Source organism: Quercus lobata, chromosome 11 (assembly GCF_001633185.2).
Source record: "Quercus lobata isolate SW786 chromosome 11, ValleyOak3.0 Primary Assembly, whole genome shotgun sequence".
Lineage (NCBI taxonomy): Eukaryota > Viridiplantae > Streptophyta > Magnoliopsida > Fagales > Fagaceae > Quercus > Quercus lobata.
In genome coordinates, this window is record NC_044914.1 from 52,072,685 (window position 1) to 52,090,823 (window position 18,139).

Below are 18,139 nucleotides of genomic sequence, written 5' to 3' on the forward strand. Positions count from 1 at the left end.
TTAATGATTGTACCCCTAAGATTAAGGCATTGGTTTAGGTAACATTTTTAGAAACTTTTTATGAAAAAAAAAAAAAAAAGTAACTGATTTTTTTGACAGTTTTAGGAAGCATTAAACATGTAAGTGATGTTAAAAGTTTTTTAAAATGATTTATTAACAAATGTCATAAAAACACTCTCTCGATACGGACCTAAATTAATTTCCACAACCCAAATTGGTTGAGAAGATAGGGGCAAAAAAGTAAATTGGTATAGTATTTGTTTACCTGGCACACTTTCTTGTCTCATATATACAAAGTACAAACAATTTTCAGTTGCTTTACAAGAGAGGAACAGAGGGAGGGAAAGAGGAGAGAGAAAGCAAGAGAGATAGAATTGTACCTGCAATTCCAAAGAGGTGCCACACCCAATGATTCTCTGAACAACGCCTATAATAGCCGTGGCTTTGTATCGTTCAGACTCAGACTCAGAGGGTCACCTCCTCACAATCTCTATTCTCATGATCCTCTTCTCTCTGTTTTTGTTCTTGGCTTCTCAATCATCTTGCATGGATTTGAATTTGTAACAAATAACAATAACAAAAAAGAAAATAATAATATTGGGAAAATTGAAGAAGTGGGTTTTGTTTGTTGTTGAAAAAGAAGAATTGGGTTTGAGTTTTTTCGAGTGTTTTAGTGAGATGGGTACGTCAGAAAGTGAAGAAAAAATGGAAGGGTGGCTATATCTCATACGCTCCAATCGGATTGGATTACAGTACTCTCGCAAACGCTACTTCATTCTCGAAGATCACCATCTCAAAAGCTTCAAATCTGTTCCCATTTCCAACAATCAGGTCCATCCATGCACTGAACCTTTTTTTTTTTTTTTTTTTTCTCTTAAAATTTCCATTTTTTTTTTTCTTTTTGCTGCTTGCTGGGTTTAATGTTTGAGTGTATTATGTGCTTTGTTTTGTGAGTTTTAGGTGTTGGAAATTGCTTTATTTGAATGCTGGTTGATGATGGATAAAGCATAATATAATATAGATTGAGTGTATAGCATATGCAATGAATTAGAGATTATCTATTTTGATTGAATTTTGTTAATTAATCTATTAGTATTTGAGAGAAGTGGATTTTATAACACACACTCACTCACTTATAATGAAGAGTTATTTAGGTTCTTTCATTATATGGGTATACTTATGGTGATATATGCACTTTTTTTTTCCTACTTTACTTCAAGTGGAGTATGCTACTTCCATTTAAATTTTAGTAACAATTACATTAGCATAAACTTGATTTTGAATATGTTTTGTTATATCATAAACTTTTTTGTTGCACTATTTGGGCGCAATGGGCTTAAGTTTAGCTTGGTTGAAGTGGTAGAGGATTAAAACACTAATTTCACTCTGGCTCCAATTGTAAAATTTATTGTGGATTTTTTTATGCCCTTAAATCTTCACTTGCATAATTGGATATTATTCCATGAAGCTTGATGATGATATCCCAGTCTTTGGAATTTGGTATTTTTTTTTTTTCTTTTAAAATTTTCTATAGGGAAAAAGGGTTCATTTTTTCCCTCAAAAAAAGAAAAAGGAAGAAGAAGAAAACAAGCCTTTAAGAAATTATTTCAATTACCCAAGCCAATTGTTTATGCGTGGTAGAACATACACGTGCTACCTCTGTCACTGGATTTTGCCCTTTTTTCGCCATTGTGTGCCTTTCTCACTAACATCCTTTCGAAGTGAAGGGCTCACTGATTTTAAATATGCTCTACTAAATTTGGCTGTTTGAATTCTACTTGTACAAATCTGTGCAGATTGTTGGCTAAAAACTCTCCCTATCAATTTTTTCTTTTTTAACTTTTTAACATTCCAATTTTTTTTCCCACTATTGTTATTCGGTGTACATCTTGCTGTCAGGAAAATGAAATATGATAAATATTTGTCTTTGCTTATGTAGTTCAAAAATCAGGATAACTAGAATGTGCATGCAAAACTGAATTGGGATCCTTTAGTTATAGTTTGGCTTGTCTACATCTTCAAATGGGAATGTTATCGTATCTATGTCTTCCCTTTCTGTTTGGTTGACATTCTTTACAATGTTATCTTGTAGAAGAACTAAATGTAAAAGCCTTTATTTTGTTTTTCTCTCAGGATCCTGTTAGAAGTGCTATTATAGATTCCTGCATTCGGGTCATGGACAACGGAAGGGAGAGCATTCATAGAAAAGTATGAATGTTATGTAGTGTTTTTGCTTTTTGGTGATATATCTTTGGGAAAAGTTAACAAATGCCCTAACGGTATTGGTTTAGGAACTATTTTTTGAAATTTTTTATGGGAAAAGGAAAAAATAACTAACTCTTGACAATTTTTTATATTTCCCATAAAAGTGGTATTAAAACTTTCCTAAAATGGTCTATTAACAATGCCCTAAGGGCATCCGTTAATATGACCCTATATCTTTTAGATTATAATTTCTGATTAGCTTGTGGCTGTGATTTGTTTGTAATTGCATCACCTTTGGCTTGCAGGTACTCTTCATATTCACGCTTTATAATACTTCAAATGACAATGATCAACTTAAGGTCTGGTAATTAATTATCACTAGAAAGTATGTTAACTGTTTTGTAAAAAAAAAATGGTGGTTTTTAAATATAATTTTCATGCTTAAGTTATGATTCTAAATATTATAGTTGGGAGCAAGCAGTCCTGAAGAAGCGGCAAGGTGGATTCATTTCTTTCAGGAAGCAGCTTTAAAGGTTTTAAATTGCTCAATTTTTCAAATCTTTTGTAGGAAAATTATGCTTAAGATAAGAGACTAAAGACTGCATTTATATAGGGTGGTCCTGATGAGGAAGATAATCTTGTGGGTTGTTCCAAGAGCAGATGGCTTCCCTTCAGGTATAATAACTCTTTTATCCCAGATTTCTTGATAAAAAAAGCATAACTTCTTGCTCTTGTTCAGTCCTGTCCATCTAATCTTGTAATTAATCAATTTTTTGGTACTTAGAAATTCTTTCATGGATGCAGATTCAGTGGTTCTAGATGGGTAAACCACTCTAGTTCCATTGACTGGACTCTTTGTTCATCCACGCAAACGGATCCTGTGACTTCGGATGTTATTGCTCCTTCACCTTGGACAATAATTGGTTGTCAGAATGGTAAGAATAAAATTTACAATTTGCTGTTGTAATTAGCTGCAGTTGCATGTTTATGATCTTGGGTATTTTTTCAGGTCTCCGGCTATTTAAAGAAGCTAAAGATAGGGATTCCCGTGTGAAGGTCGGTAGGCTTCTATTCGCCACTCATTGGTTAAAAAAGACATTTTTGTTGTTAAACATGTTCCTTTTGTCCGCAGTGGGATGATCATCCTGCTATAATGGCTGTGGGTGTGGTTGATGGACCTTCAGAAGCCATTTTCCAGACACTTATGTCTCTTGGTCCCTTAAGATCAGAGTAAGTGGAATATCCCATCTCTTCTTATGTTGAAGCTTCATATTTCTTTAAAATTCATATTATCCATGGCTTCAATTCAATATTAAAGCAAAAACCCATATGCTTGAAGAAATTTGATCTTAGGATATATAGCACTGTCAAGCTTTTGAGTACCATTACTTTATGGATCCTTTATTTCTTGCTCAAACACCCCTCCCCCCTCCAAAAAAAAAACATTTATTTTATTAAAACTTTTGTAATAGTCATGGTTGCCAAAACAAGAAAAGACAATAGAGGAATAGAAAATCATGTGGTTAGTGACCATTCCTACTGCAAAGGCCATTAGTGAGAGCTCATACTCTGCAGATTATATAAATTAGAGACATATAATGTCAATCCTCCAACACAATCCCTAAACTATCTAAAACTCTGATTAACCTAGATTATTCCTACCACACTAACTTTCAGTCACAGAAGTGACACATTTGTTTTGGGAAGCCTGCTATCCAATTGCAATTGAAGATGAATAGATCTAAAATCTGACTGTCAGGTGCCCTTTTCATAAATGATTTTATAGTTTCCCATTGTTATGCATTCAATTACCATTAGTATTATGTAGTTATCTTTAATTCAACATATCATATATCAAGCTTGTTTGTTACAAATTTGCTTGTAGATGGGACTTCTGTTTCTACAAGGGCAGTGTGGTTGAGCACCTTGATGGTCATACTGATATTATTCACAAGCAGTTATATAGCGATTGGTTACCTTGGTTAGATCATTACCTTTGATGTTAATGATGTGTTTTTAGCCAGTAGTTTAAGAGTCCCTTATATTTTTTTGGCAGTAATCTCTGTCATTGACATATCATTCCATGCAGGGGAATGAAGCGAAGAGATCTGTTACTAAGACGTTATTGGAGAAGGGAAGATGGTGGAACATACGGTAATAATATTTTGGAGCAAATATGTGAATATAGTATTATCAACATTTCAATATGAATGAGAAGATGACTTCCTGTGATTTATCCTGTCACAGTTATTCTCTACCATTCTGTGTTTCACAAGAAGTGTCCACCTCAGAAGGGCTATGTCCGTGCCTGCCTTAAAAGTAATGTATGCTTAAAAATTAGATTGAACAACATTCTTACTCCTCATTGATTTTATTTTGTCATATGGTATCTCAATATATGGAGTTCACAGTCTGCACTCTCTACAGGTGGAGGATATGTTATATCACCTGTGAACCAAGGAACACAATCAGTTGTAAAGCACATGACTGCTGTTGATTGGAAATTCTGGAAATCTTATCTACGACCTTCTTCAGCCCGATCTATTACCATCTGTATGCTTGGGAGAATCGCCGGTAGCTTTCAACTGTAGATGGAATTTTTCATGTATATTATGTATCTATGGTTGTTTCAGATAATTTGATTCTTATCGATTTTTCCCCCTTTCTATATGCAGCATTACGAGAGATGTTTAAAGCAAAACTCGGAAATTATACCCTTGATTTATCATCAGGAGAGTTGACAAGAAACATTAGGTTGAATCAGATTGAAGGGGATAGCATGGTTGAATTTCATACACCGAGGGGGGATGGGAAGACCAGGGAAAATAAAGCTGAAGAAATGGAGAAAACACCTTCCGAACATGCAAGCCTAGTTAGCTTGAATGATGTTGCTGATGAATTTTTTGATGTACCAGAACCATTAGATTATGATCAATCTGAAAATAGCTGGTCTCCTGATTTTGGCCCTGATACCTACTCCCAGGTACAACCATACAATTTGTTTCAACGTTGTTCTTGTTGCTTATGTAACTAGTAAAGGGAATTTAGAGCTGGGGCCTTCTGTTATGATGAAATCTTCTAGTGTAACTTGTGTTTGAATAATGCTCATTCTGATGATGCTCTTGAGTTTTGGTTAAGTGTTAGGTGAAAGTGATAGAAGCACTAGCATACCTGTTTTTCAGAAGGCATAGTGATTTAAATTTGTAATATGTGAACCTAGGCTTAAGAGAGAAGTTCCTTCTGCAATGGTTACTTCTTCTTAGGGATCATGTGTGTCTCTGTATAACTTTGTGTTTTGGATGATGTTGAAATTATGTGTTTGAGTCAGTGGTGAGATCATGGGAAGAAGCCACAGAAGGCACAAATGCCTTTCTCAGAGCACTAATAATATTGGTGCTAAATAGCTATATAGCTATTTTTAGCACCACTAAATATCTAAATGTACCCTGCAATAGTGGAGCCAAAACTATATTTTTTGGCTCCACAGCTACAGTGCATAGCTATTTTTGGCTGTGCACTGTAGCTGAAAGGTAAAAAAAAAAAAAATTATTGGTGCGTTCGCACTACTTTTTATTATTTTACTATTTTACAAGCTCTCTCACTCTGAACTTGCAGACAACAATGGCGAACCCAAGTCTGTATGTTCTTCTACCTTTCACTTTTTTGCTTCTCATCCTCCATTTCCTTTTCTCCCAAGCTTCGAAAAACCCAGATTTGGAACCTCTCTTGGTGTTCAAAGCCTAAAGCAAACAAGCTTACAACTTGAAACTCCACCACCAAGCCTCTCTATGCGTTCACACTATTTTTTGGCAACAAGACTTGCTGGGAAATGAAGGGAGAGAAGTGAGAAGTGAGAGTGGAGAGTGGAGAGGCACGACATTGAGATAGAGAGAAAGAAATAAATTAATAAAATAATGTAGTAGATATATTATTTTATTGTGATGTTTATATTATTTTATTGTGTTGAAAGCTAAAATAGATCCATTGATGCTGGATGTTTTGTAAAATGAGTATGTAAAATAAATAAAGTAGCTTTTTGTGATGCCAAATGGCTAAAAAAATAGCACCACTGCTGTGGATGCTCTCAAAGAGCCTATTAGTCTAAAGTCTAAACATACAGTAGGCTGACTTCATTGTCTTTTAACTTTTGTATACCTTCTAGGTGTTCACAAAACATGGTTGACATTGTAGTAAAGGATTATTGGTAATTGAGTGGTTTTTGCTGCTATTTTTATTTTCATATGTATATAACTATGTAAATGTACATGCATAGATTTATATCATTGAGCATTTTGTGTTGGTAATTGAATCTTAATTATAAGCATTCTTACCACCATAACTTCATATTTATCTTCAGTTCTAATTTAGGCTAGCATGTGGGTATTAATTCTTCATGGTCAAGAGATGCTAAGCTTTTGATATCTTGGATCAATAATTTATAAAGATGGAGAGATTGAAGAGGATATGAATCATAGAATAAGAGCACGGTGGATGAAGTGAAGAAGCATATAGGAGTATTGTGTGATCGTAGAATACTTATTAAGTTAAAAGGTAAACTTTTATAAGACTACTATATGACTAGCTATGTTCTATTGTACCAAATGTTAGGTTGTTAAGAAGAAAACTGTTTCTGAGTATAGCTAAAATGCGATTGTTGAGATGTCTAAGTGGAAATACATGAAAAGACAAGATTCAAAATGATGACATCTGCTTAAAGATAGGGGTAGCTATATTGATGAAAAGATGAGGGAGAGTTGCTTGAAATGGTTTGGTCATGTTCAAAGGAGAGGAGGGCGATTAATACACTGGAAAGAAAGCGTGAGTTGATCCAAGTTGAGGGAACGAAAAATGGTAGAGGAAGACCAAAAATAACATTAGTAGATGTAATAAAAAGGACATACCAATTAAGTAACAAAGAGTATGACTTCAAATAGAATAGAATGCAAGAAAAGAATACATGTGACCAACCCTAACTTCTTTGTTGAGGATGCATAATTGACCTCAAAATTTTAGGACTAAGGCCTTGTTGTTGTCGTATGTGGATATCATTTTTCGCTACTTTGATTTGCCCCATTTCTTCTTGTGCACATAAATCTCTATTCAGAGATTCTCATTCATTTAGGCCTTTGATTTTTGGTAGTAGTTACTCTTATATTTGTATTTGGTACTCTGCTTTTAGAAATGAGTTTAAACTTTGCATGAATTGGTGTTTTGGCTTTCTCACTTGGTTCCTTTGGCATTGAGAGTTACAGGATACACGTCAACCAAAATTATCCACTGCTGCTGGTCTTGTGAAAAGATTGCATGATCTTGCAGGTATTCAAGATTTGGTGATCAGTATGTACAATTTAGCATATGAATTCATTTGCATATCTTTTCTCCTCTAGCAGTTTTAGGAATTTTCTTTTTTGTATTATTTGATGATGGCTGGAGATTATGTGCTGCAGTTCAAAAAAGGGGCTATGTGGACTTACAAGAGATGGCAAGGGAAGACTGTATCCCATGCTGCTATGGGACAACCCTTCCAAAAGATCCAACTTGTACATTAGCTTGCAGTTGGACACAAGCGGATCCTTCGTCTTTCCTAATTCGTGGAGAGAATTATCTGGAAGACCATAAGAAGGTATGCATAACAAAATTTTAGTAATAATGAAGCTGAACACAGTGTCTAGAAAACAGTTTTGCTTGTATGTTCAGTAAGATGTTTGCCATGCTCACCAATTAAAGGATAACAAATTGGTTTGCAATCATGCATAGAATTGCATGATTTTGGAATGCTAAACTGCATATGCTCTGTGATGAAAACTGGTTTATGCTAATGGAATGTTATAATTTCTATAGTAATAAAATTCATACTTTAAGGGTTCGTTTGGTTGGAGGGGTGGAAAAGTAGGATGATAGAAAATTGGTGAGGAGATGGAAAAATGAGAGGCTAGAAAAAATTTTAGTTTTCTATTAGAAGTGTTTGGTTGGGGAGATGGAAAAGTGGAGGAATATAAAACTTTTTTGTTTGGTTGAGAAGAAATATAAGAGGATAGAAAGTAGAGTTCATATAAATTTACTATTATGTCTCTATTAGATAAAACAAAAAATAACACATTATATTTTTATTAGAAAATTATGTATGAATGAACACATCATGCAGCCAAAAAAAAAAAAGCACAAGAAGTTCAACAACCCTCTCAAAAAATCAAAAAAAAAAAAAAAAAAAAAAAACTGTTGAGAAAAGAAATGAACACCAAAAAAAAAAAAAAAGGAAAAAATGATAATATCAAAAAAGACAAAAACAGCAAAGGATGAGCACATTAAAAAAAATTAAAAAATTAAAAATGAATGGTAAGATCTGAAAAGATGAAAAAGCAAAGAGGAAAAAGACAAATCAACGTTAATAAAAATTTGAATGTGCTGGGCAATTTCGTCCAAACCTCTGGCTCCCCATTTTCTTCCGTGTTTTCTCCCCAATTTGAGGAGATTGATTTTTGGGCCCGGAGAGAAAACTGCCGGGCCCCACCATTTTCTCTCCTCCTTTTCACTTCCAAACAATCACACCTCCACCCCCCCCCCCCCAAATTTTCTTTCCTATTTTCTCTCATTTTTGTTCTTTCCTTCTTATTTCACCCTCAACCAAACACACCCTAAAAAAAATGCCTCATAACCACTAATAGCGACAGTATTTAAACCATGAGATTTAGTTTCTGTAGAGTTCTTAATCCTGTGCACTCCATTAAAATTGTTTTAGTTTGTTCCTCTTAAACATCTTACTTGTCCAAATAATAAAACTCCAAAATAGGTGGCATTATAGTCTCAATTGGTGATTCTTATTTAAGTTCTCTATTCATTTGTTGTTTACTTTCTAGGTTAAGGCAAAGAGCACCTTGATGCAAATGGTTGCTGCAGATTGGCTGAAATCTGACAAGCGAGAAGATGATCTTGCAGGCCGTCCTGGAAGTATTGTTCAGGTTGATATTTAGTTTGTTATTATTTCTTCATAGTTTCAATTCGTAGCCCTTGATCACATGTTTAATTAATTGCACTCATTGCATTTTCACGATGATCTTTGTGATTGCAAATAAACTTTACAAGATCTGTGGTGCAGAAATATGCAGCACAGGGTGGGCCAGAGTTCTTCTTCATTGTAAACATGCAGGTCAATTCAAGCTTTTGTCTATATCTATATTACTCGTTTTTATCTTGTGGATTAACATTAATCAGATTATTTTCTGTGACCAGATCCCAGGCTCAACAGCATATAACCTTGCTATATATTATATGATGAATACTCCTATGGCAAATGCACCCTTGCTAGAGCGTTTTGTCAATGGAGATGATGCATATAGAAATTCAAGGTTTAAACTCATACCATATATATCTAAGGTTAGTACCTAAAATGTTTGTCATGGTCCTGTGGGATTAGAAACAACAATATCACAGAGCATAACAGTAGTCTTATTCCCCTTTTTTTCATTCAAGGATACATAAAAGCAGATAAACTTTTTTTTTTTTACTTCATTGAGCTAAACAAGTCAGTGTGTATTTCTCATTGGTGCTTCTCCACATATTCATGGATGATTATGAATTCATTTTATGTTTTATCATTCTCTCCCCGCACCTGTGACCTTTGGCCCTTTCTCTTGGAAAAGTTTTTTTTTCTCTGCTAAATTGAAACATTTTATTTTTTTAGCTTTGTGCTTTAATCATTGGCTTGATTGCTGCTTAAGTAGAAACCAAGGGCAAAAAGTTAAAACTATATTTTTTTTCCTCGTTTGTACATGCATCTTCATATCTTTTAAGTTCAAAGTATTGCTTTATTTGTTGAAATACATAGACCCTCTCAATTCCCAGATATGTCTCCTGAGATCTCTGTTTTTAACAGTTTAAGTTTCCCATATGATCTGAGATCTGAGATTCTGGCATTTGCCTCATTTTTTCCCCATAAGGCTCATGCATACAGATGTTCTATTTGTTTTAATGTTGATATATATGTATGTGTGTGTATTGGGTTGACTCGTATAACCAAAATAGCTCCTGCAATCTGCAAAATGTATTATATGCACTTCCTTTTTTTCCCTTCTTGGACCTGAAGTGACCTTGTTACCTATACAATGCTCCATGAACATCATTTATCATCAGTGTATAGTGTATGGTTTATGTGGGTTCGCATTTTCTTTTCTCAGGGTTCATGGATAGTTAAGCAGAGTGTAGGAAAGAAAGCATGCCTTCTTGGCCAAGCCCTTGAAATTAATTATTTCCACGGGAAGAACTATTTGGAGGTAAGTTTACAAGAACTGTTGTTCCTTTATTTGTGTTGTGTAGTCTGGGCTTTGTCCTTTTGTAAAATGCGAGCGCGTGTTTGCACACGCATGTACACACACTCAAACACATGCACGCACGCACACACAACTCAGGCTTCGTCCTCCTGTAGCCCAAATTCGATTACTTTTGTACTCATTGGATTGGCATAGGTGCCTCCCAACATCTGTTGGAAAGGTTTCCCTGCTATTCAGAGAGTTTAGACACACTCATCTGTGCCTTGGTATGATAAATTAAGATCTGGTAACAGAACAGAGTAGAGACACAAGTAAAAGGACTCTGCCAAAGTCAGGGATATGCAACCTGATATTGAAAATAAAATTGTATGTCATGTCATGTGGGTGGTTATACACACTCCTCTGTGCCTTGGTATGATGAATTAAGATTTGGTAACAGAACAGAGTAGAGACTCAAGTAGAAAGGACTGTGCCAAAGTCACGGATATGCATCCTGACATTGAAAATAAAATTGTATGTCATGTGGGTGGTTATTTATCACATTAGCTAATTCTGCTAAATGACAATCAATGCAGCTTGGGGTCAATGTTGGGTCTTCAACAGTTGCAAGGGGTGTGTCTGGTCTTGTTCTCGGATACCTTAACAATCTCGTTATGGAGTTGGCATTCTTGATAGAGGTAATACTTTTTTATTTTTTAAGTGAGAGTTTTGTGCATTGGGTATAACATTTATTTATTTACTTTATATTTCCCCCTAGTTTGGATAGGGAAATAGAATAGAAGTGGGGAAGGGATCAATGGAACATACTCATTCTTTCCCTTCTCTCCCCTTGTCTCACTTCTTTCCAAGGATACCTTGAGCGGAGGGAGGTTAGATCTTAGATTCAAATCTCCTCATCTCACTTCGTTCCAAGGATATCTCAAGCAGGGGAGATGTTAGATCTTAGATTCAAATCTTGCAAAGCGATTTCAAAAAAAAAAAAAAAAATCTTGCAAAGCAGAAAATTTGCATACTATTGAACATAATTTCTGCTGATTCCACAATTCCTTGCATTTTTAAGTCATGATTCAGTTTGAAGAAACTGATATCTCTCTACCATATGGGTAAACCTCAACACCCAATAAAAAGAAGAAGTTAGAAATGAAAGCTTTACTATAAAAATATTATGCTTCTTTAGCGATTGCCTTTCTTGACGATCACATTTTTTCATTACAAAGCCTAAATGTCAATTTGTTATGCACAGGCGAATACACCAGAGGAGCTCCCAGAGTATCTTCTAGGAACCTGCCGTTTTAACCATCTTGATGCCTCCAAAGCAGTATTAGTGAAACCATAATTAGTTCCTAATACTTCCTCAAAACCCAACCAAATGTTGGGGGTTATAGAGTAGATAATGGGAAATTCAGGATGTTTGGTTCTGCAAAATTGCAGTCATTCTTATATTCAATAGAAATGAATTTGGCACCAGGTTGTTGTGATGTAAATATCATTAACGTTGATAATCAACCTTTGCAAAAAGATGCAATTTCTTGTTGGTGCTTATTCTTTGATTTAGATATATGATTTGTTTAGATCAAGCATATTGTCCTGGTTTTTATTTATTTTTTATTTTTTTTCTCGCTTGGCTACATTTAAATTCTTTATTACTTATAAAATATATATAGTTATTCTATATGTCTTTGAGCAATAAACTTGTTGAAATGAAAATTGCTGTGCTATACCAAGCACTTGCAAACTAATTGTAACGATAAATTCATTGTTTTTAATAATGAAAGTATCTAATTAAAAAAAAATAGCATGCACAGATTTGAAATAAGGGTAAAAGGCACAAGTTGACTGAATGACATACTGGGTAAGAATGAATCATCCTTGATAGTTTCAGACCCAAGGCGGTACATGTTGCTGTGTCTGACGTGTTTTTCAACTAAATGTGCTTTTTAAAATTTCCTAATAATAGTTTTTTATTATCAGACCAAGATATCAATCACAAAAGTGCATAACCAACTGGAAAACAATAGCAAGAGTGCAGTGGCAAGTGTGTTGCCACTTTAGCTACAGACCAAATGTCTTTTACAATTACACGAGGAATCCAAAAAACATCACAATGCAGACCATTCTGGTTCATGAAACAATAGTCTGCAAGCCTGGTACTGTCCATCCAGTCCATGGCACATTCCTTCTGCACTTTTGTAATTGCACTTTGTGTTATTTCTCCCTTCAATGGTATGGAAAAAGACCAAGATATCAATCGGTTTTTGGTATAAGTGGAGATTGAACTCCAAATCTCTTATTGAAAATTTACCTGAAAATCACGTTTTAAATTTATTCAATTAAATGCTTTCGGTCATCTTCAGTTAAATATATATCTATATATATATATATATATATATATTGTAAGGACACTATTTTGTGACGAACCTAAACAGTATTAGGTTCGCACGTAAAAGGCCCAGACAATATGATTTGTAGAGCATGGATGTAAAGAACTAGGTTAACTGTGGTATCTCCTCCAAAGATTTACTCTCAAACCCGTTCAAGGTTTGAAGTTGGTATAATGAATGTTTTTCTTTAGTGACTAGTGTAACTCTCTCTCTTTCTTCTCTTACTTTCTTCTTTTTTTTTGTTTCCGTCTGTTCTTCTCTTTTCTTTTTTTGTCCCGATCTTTCTCTTCATGTTCTTCTTTTAGTTTATATACTCCCCTTTGCGCTCCATTCTCGCCGCACACGTGTAGGTTGTGTCCGGAGGATTTCTTTCTGTCCCATCTGGCACCTCCTGGAACTTCCTATGGGCAGCTGTAAGGCTGCTTCCCTACTGTTCAGGTATCACCTCCACATTAATGCGGTCAGAGAGTTAGTTGAGAGGTCATTAATGCGGAGGCAGCTGTAGTTTCAGATATTTGTTTGTCTTATCTCTTTCATCTTTAGTCGACTACTTTATCCTTTACAATGACCTAATTCTGAGATCTGATCGCAGTGAGACCACGTCCTGATTGTCCTCGAACGCGATCGTCCTCGGACGCGTACTGCCGAGGAGCATGGTGTCCTCGGACGGGTATACGGCCTCGGATGGGCTACTGGCCCAACAATTCTGAACCCTATGGGCCCATTAATCGAACGATCCCCACAATAGCCCCTCAAAATCCTACTTTTCGAATCCTCGGGAGAAAAGGTGGATTTTGACGTCATAAGCCTGCACCTGTGCGCATTTTGGGGCATGCCCCTGACGCTTCAGCACCCCGCTTTTGGCAGCATTAAATTCTGACAACTCCCTTGTCTCCCACGTTCGACGGTGAGATCCAAATCAAACGGTAGGGGACTTCTCTTGTTTTGTGAGCGGGAACTTCACCGCTCACAATCTTCGCATGACTATAAAGACGCTCCCCAATTGAACCTGCACTTTACCCTTAATGGTTACGTAGTTCCAGAGCTTATACATTGAATCTGCCTTCTTCCAGTCTTCGCTGTTCTCCTGGCGACTACAAATAATCGTGCGTTGTCCAAGGTCCCTCCTTTGAACCTGTAAGTCCTCTTGAAGCTTTTACCATTTTTGTTCAAAGCCAAAAAGTCTTTTCTACTAAGTCTCTTTAGAAAAATGGGGAAACAGAGGAATCCCTTTCGGTGTCTCGTTGACTCCGAGGAGGGTATTAGAAACTTCCGCTCTAAGTACAATATCCCACCAACGGTAGGGATGAGGTACGCAGCCCAAGGGGAGTGGGTTGATGCTAGGCAAACTGGGGAAGTGGTTATCCCCATGATCGCCTTTATTGAAGGCGGGATGACCATCCCCATGGGTAGTATCACTAGGGGTTACCTCAATTTCTTTAGGCTATCCCCCACCCAATGTGCTCCCAATATGTTTAGGGTCCTGGAGAGTGTAGACGCTCTGAATCAGAGAATGGATCTAAATCTATCCCATCACGACGTGAATTGGGTGTACAGCCTTCACCGCCTAGCTGACCAGGACTATTATCTCAAGTCGAGATATCCTGAAGTAAGGCTAATTCAGTGCCTCCCTACTTCAAATAAGTACCTAAAAGAGGATTTCCTTATTTTTTCTAGGGAATGGCATGATGGTCTACCTTGCCCGACAGTAGAGGGAACACCAGGTGGGTGCGAAGTTATAGACCTATGCTACTTAGCTCGTGAACACATTTTACTTATCTTTATTATTTTCGTGTCTTACAATTTTAACTTTAAAATTAACGGTTTTGCAGATAAACGCTACACGAAGCCCAATCTCAGATTAGTCAATAAAGCGAGCCTAGACAGGTTATTGAAAGCTGAAATATACGTGAACGAGACTGATGGTCAGCTACGGGCAGCACATTTAATTCTTGGCTATACCCCCCTTTCTTTTGGCTTTCAGGCGCCGAAGTGCGTGATTAGGGCACGCGATCCTCGGCTTCGCCGTATCAGTGTTGCCTACGAAGGGTTCATTGTTCCAGAGGGTATTCCACTTCCCAAACACATACCTCTCACAGAGCCTCTTTTCGTGGCCAGCGTCTCGGCGGAGCCTTCTTCACCCTCACCTTCCCTCAAGAAAAAGGGAACCAATAGGAGAAGGAAAAGGGGAAAAAACAAGGAAACCGTTGTAACAGTATCTGAATCCACGGGCGATTTCGAGATTTTCGATCAGCCCACAAGCCCCGAGGAAAGTTCTGATGAGATGGGGGTACAAAGGAAACCCCAGAAAAGCTTGATGGAGCTGATGGAAGGTCAACAAGGAAAGTCTGCACCTACCCAAACAATATCATCCCAGGTTTCATCTCTTCCAACCGGGTCTCCCCCTCCAGTTCCTCGCCACCCTCCTCGATCATCTCCGCAACCAGCGCCGCCCAGCGCTGCCGAGTAAGAAAAGTGCAGAGAACAGAAGGGTAAGGGGGTGGCAGATGCGAGCAAATCTCGTCCCACTCGAGAGGAGGATGTCCAACGAGCTGCAAAGCAGTAGAAAACTAGGCACCCCGCTACGCGGGGCCAAGAGAAATCCGATTCCCCACATCCCGATTCACAAGCGTGGCTGCCAGTTCCTATGCTCGGTGGGGAGCCCCTGCAAGACGATGCCTCTATAAGGGACTTTAACGGCGGCATTGGGTGTCATGTAGCCTCGGCCATAGAGGAGGCCTTATTGCTCCCAAAGGATATGACTGAGATAAAGAATGTGAGGAAGAATCAACTCATCCTTGACAATAAACGATACTTGGGCATAGTGAGAAGCTGTCTTTTACACTGTTTCATTCTGTGACTGTTACTTACTAATGCGCACTTTTCATTAATTATAACGCTAACTCACCCCCCCCCAATTTTTTACAGATCATCCAAAATACTTTCAAGCTAGATGAGATGCTCAATGCTTGCTCCAACCAGCTAGATGGTGAAAGGAAAAGAAGGGTAATGGCTGTACAAACCTTGTCCAAATCTGAATAGGATTTAATCGACGCAAGGAAAAAACTACAGGTCGAAGAAGAAGCTCGCAAGAGTGCTGAATCGACATCAGAAGGCTACCAGAAGCAGGCCGAGGAACAAGCCAAGCTTCTGCGCGAGGCGAATGCCGAGCTGAAGAAGATTCAGGAGCAAGTTCTTATTCTTAAGAAGCATCTAGAAGAAACTCAGAGGCTAAGGGAGAAAGCTGAAAAGCTCAAAGAACAAGCCGAGAAAGCGAAAATCAAGTCCGAACAGGCAATGAATGAAGCCGAGTAGAGGGGCTACGAAATTGGGATAGCTGAAACTGAGAAAGCTTTAAGAGCCGAAGTTCCGGAGGTGTGCCGCATCTTCTGCGCGAGAACCTGGAGCGAGGCTTTTAACCGTGCTGGGGTTGAAGCCTCATCTGAACTACGTAAGCCAGAGAACGTATATTACCCCGAAGCGATACGCTCCTCAACTCCTCAACCATACCAGGCTGATACTCCTTCCCCAGCTATTAACCCTAACGAGGAGGTTTTGCCTCGTAATTCCCTTCCAGGAGCTTCCCCAAACAAATCCACCACTGCTTCGAAGGCAAAGACGGTCTCACAGGGTTTTCAACAAGAATTGGACTCCACAGTTCAATCAATTGGGGGCATTACCAATTAAAAGTAAAAAAGTAGAATCTGTTTTGTAATTTTAAATAGACACTTAATAGAGGACTTTCTCGCTTACTTTCTTATCATTCTGATGGCTCCAAGTTACCTTCACACTTACTTACTTTGTCGTCGTAATTTTGTATGGGTTCATTTCAACCACCTTTTTCATTGTACGCCAATCTTGCATTCGAAGCTTTCTCTTTCTGACTCCTTAATGAATGTTCATAGGGCATTACTTTCACCAAGTTTATGATTTAGAAAACTCATCACCACTCTATTTACCATTTAATAATTCAATACACAACTTAGCAGGTCAATTTCTACCGAGTTTGTGGTCTGAGGATTTAGCATAACATAGTTTCTGTTTAACAATACAACATGAATGATAGGATGTTAATTTCCACTAAGTTTGCGATCCGAGGACCTGGCATAACTCAGTTTCTGTTTAACAATTCAGTATGATAGGATGTTAATTTCCACTAGGTTTGCGATTCGAGGACCTGACATAACTTAATTTCTATTTAACAATTCAATATGATACGATGTTAATTTCCACTAAGTTTGTGATCCGAGGACCTGGCATAACTCAGTTTCTGTTTAACAATTCAGTATGATAGGATGTTAATTTCCACTAAGTTTGCGATCCGAGGACCTGGCATAACTCAGTTTCTGTTTAACAATTCAGTATGATAGGATGTTAATTTCCACTAAGTTTGCGATCCAAGGACCTGGCATAACTCAGTTTCTGTTTAACAATTCAGTATGAATGATAGGATGTTAATTTCCACTAAGTTTGCGATCCGAGGACCTGGCATAACTCAGTTTCTGTTTAACAATTCAGCATGATAGGATGTTAATTTCCACAAGGTTTGCGATCCGAGGACCTGGCATAACTTAGTTTCTGTTTAACAATTCAGTATGATATGACAGGATGCAAGATTTTACAGGATACATATTTGACGTAAGTTAAAAGAGAATATTTGAATTAAAACTTCTTTACTAATAATAATACCTTCTGAGATTATTTACATTCCAAGGATGGAGTACAGGTTTTTCATCTAGGTCCTCTAGATAGTAAGCCCCTATTCCTGCTACAGAAGTAATCTGATATGGTCCCTCCCAATTGGGTCCCAGTTTTCCCCAATTCGGATTCTTAGTGGGCCCCAGGACTTTTCTCAGCACCAGATCTCTTATGGCTAACGGCCTCATCCTCACATTGCTATCGTAGCCCTGCTTGAGTTTGTGCTGGTAGTAAGCTAGCCGAACCATCGCGCTCTCCCTTCGTTCTTCAATCAGGTCTAAACTTTTTTCCAACATCGCATCATTATTACTTGAAGAGAACGCACTGGTCTTCAACGTTGGGAATCTAGTTTTCAGGGGAATAACGGCCTCGGCCCCATAGGTCATGGAGAAGGGAGTTCTTCCACTCATTTTCCTTCCGCGTCATCTAGTCTCTTCTTAAGCCCATTGACAATGACTTTGTTAACAGTTTCAGCCTGCCCATTGCCTTGCGGATAAGTTGGAGTGGAATATCTGTTTCTTATTCCCAGTTCTGAACAGTATTTCCTAAAGGCATTGCTATCGAACTGGAGCCCGTTGTCCGAAACAA

General features: G+C 37.5%; 1 protein-coding gene across 2 annotated transcripts; it reads left to right on the plus strand.

Moving 5' to 3' along the window:
• Positions 1-310: 310 nt before the first annotated feature.
• On the plus strand, positions 311-12,071 carry LOC115968783 (protein ENHANCED DISEASE RESISTANCE 2-like). Of its 2 annotated transcripts, XM_031088281.1 has the most exons (21): positions 311-831; positions 2,134-2,208; positions 2,511-2,564; positions 2,673-2,738; positions 2,819-2,880; positions 3,010-3,140; positions 3,215-3,261; positions 3,338-3,435; positions 4,091-4,186; positions 4,295-4,359; positions 4,453-4,524; positions 4,633-4,779; positions 4,881-5,188; positions 7,458-7,521; positions 7,653-7,828; positions 9,063-9,164; positions 9,302-9,352; positions 9,436-9,579; positions 10,380-10,475; positions 11,048-11,149; positions 11,716-12,071. In XM_031088281.1, the coding sequence occupies exons 1-21, from the start codon at positions 679-681 to the stop codon at positions 11,806-11,808; spliced, it is 2,202 nt and encodes a 733-aa protein (XP_030944141.1). In that variant the 5' UTR covers positions 311-678; the 3' UTR covers positions 11,809-12,071. The 2 variants fall into 2 exon arrangements, with proteins under 2 accessions (XP_030944141.1, XP_030944142.1); XM_031088282.1 differs by lacking the exon at positions 4,091-4,186.
• Positions 12,072-18,139: the final 6,068 nt, after the last annotated feature.

Bases quoted from the DNA above. Each gene is read 5' to 3' on its own strand.
- LOC115968783 (XM_031088281.1), top strand. From the start codon at position 679: ATGGGTACGTCAGAAAGTGAAGAAAAAATGGAAGGGTGGCTATATCTC. The intron at 2,565-2,672 runs GTCTGGTAATTA...TAAATATTATAG, and splicing joins ATGACAATGATCAACTTAAG to TTGGGAGCAAGCAGTCCTGA. The intron at 7,829-9,062 runs GTATGCATAACA...TTTACTTTCTAG, and splicing joins ATCTGGAAGACCATAAGAAG to GTTAAGGCAAAGAGCACCTT.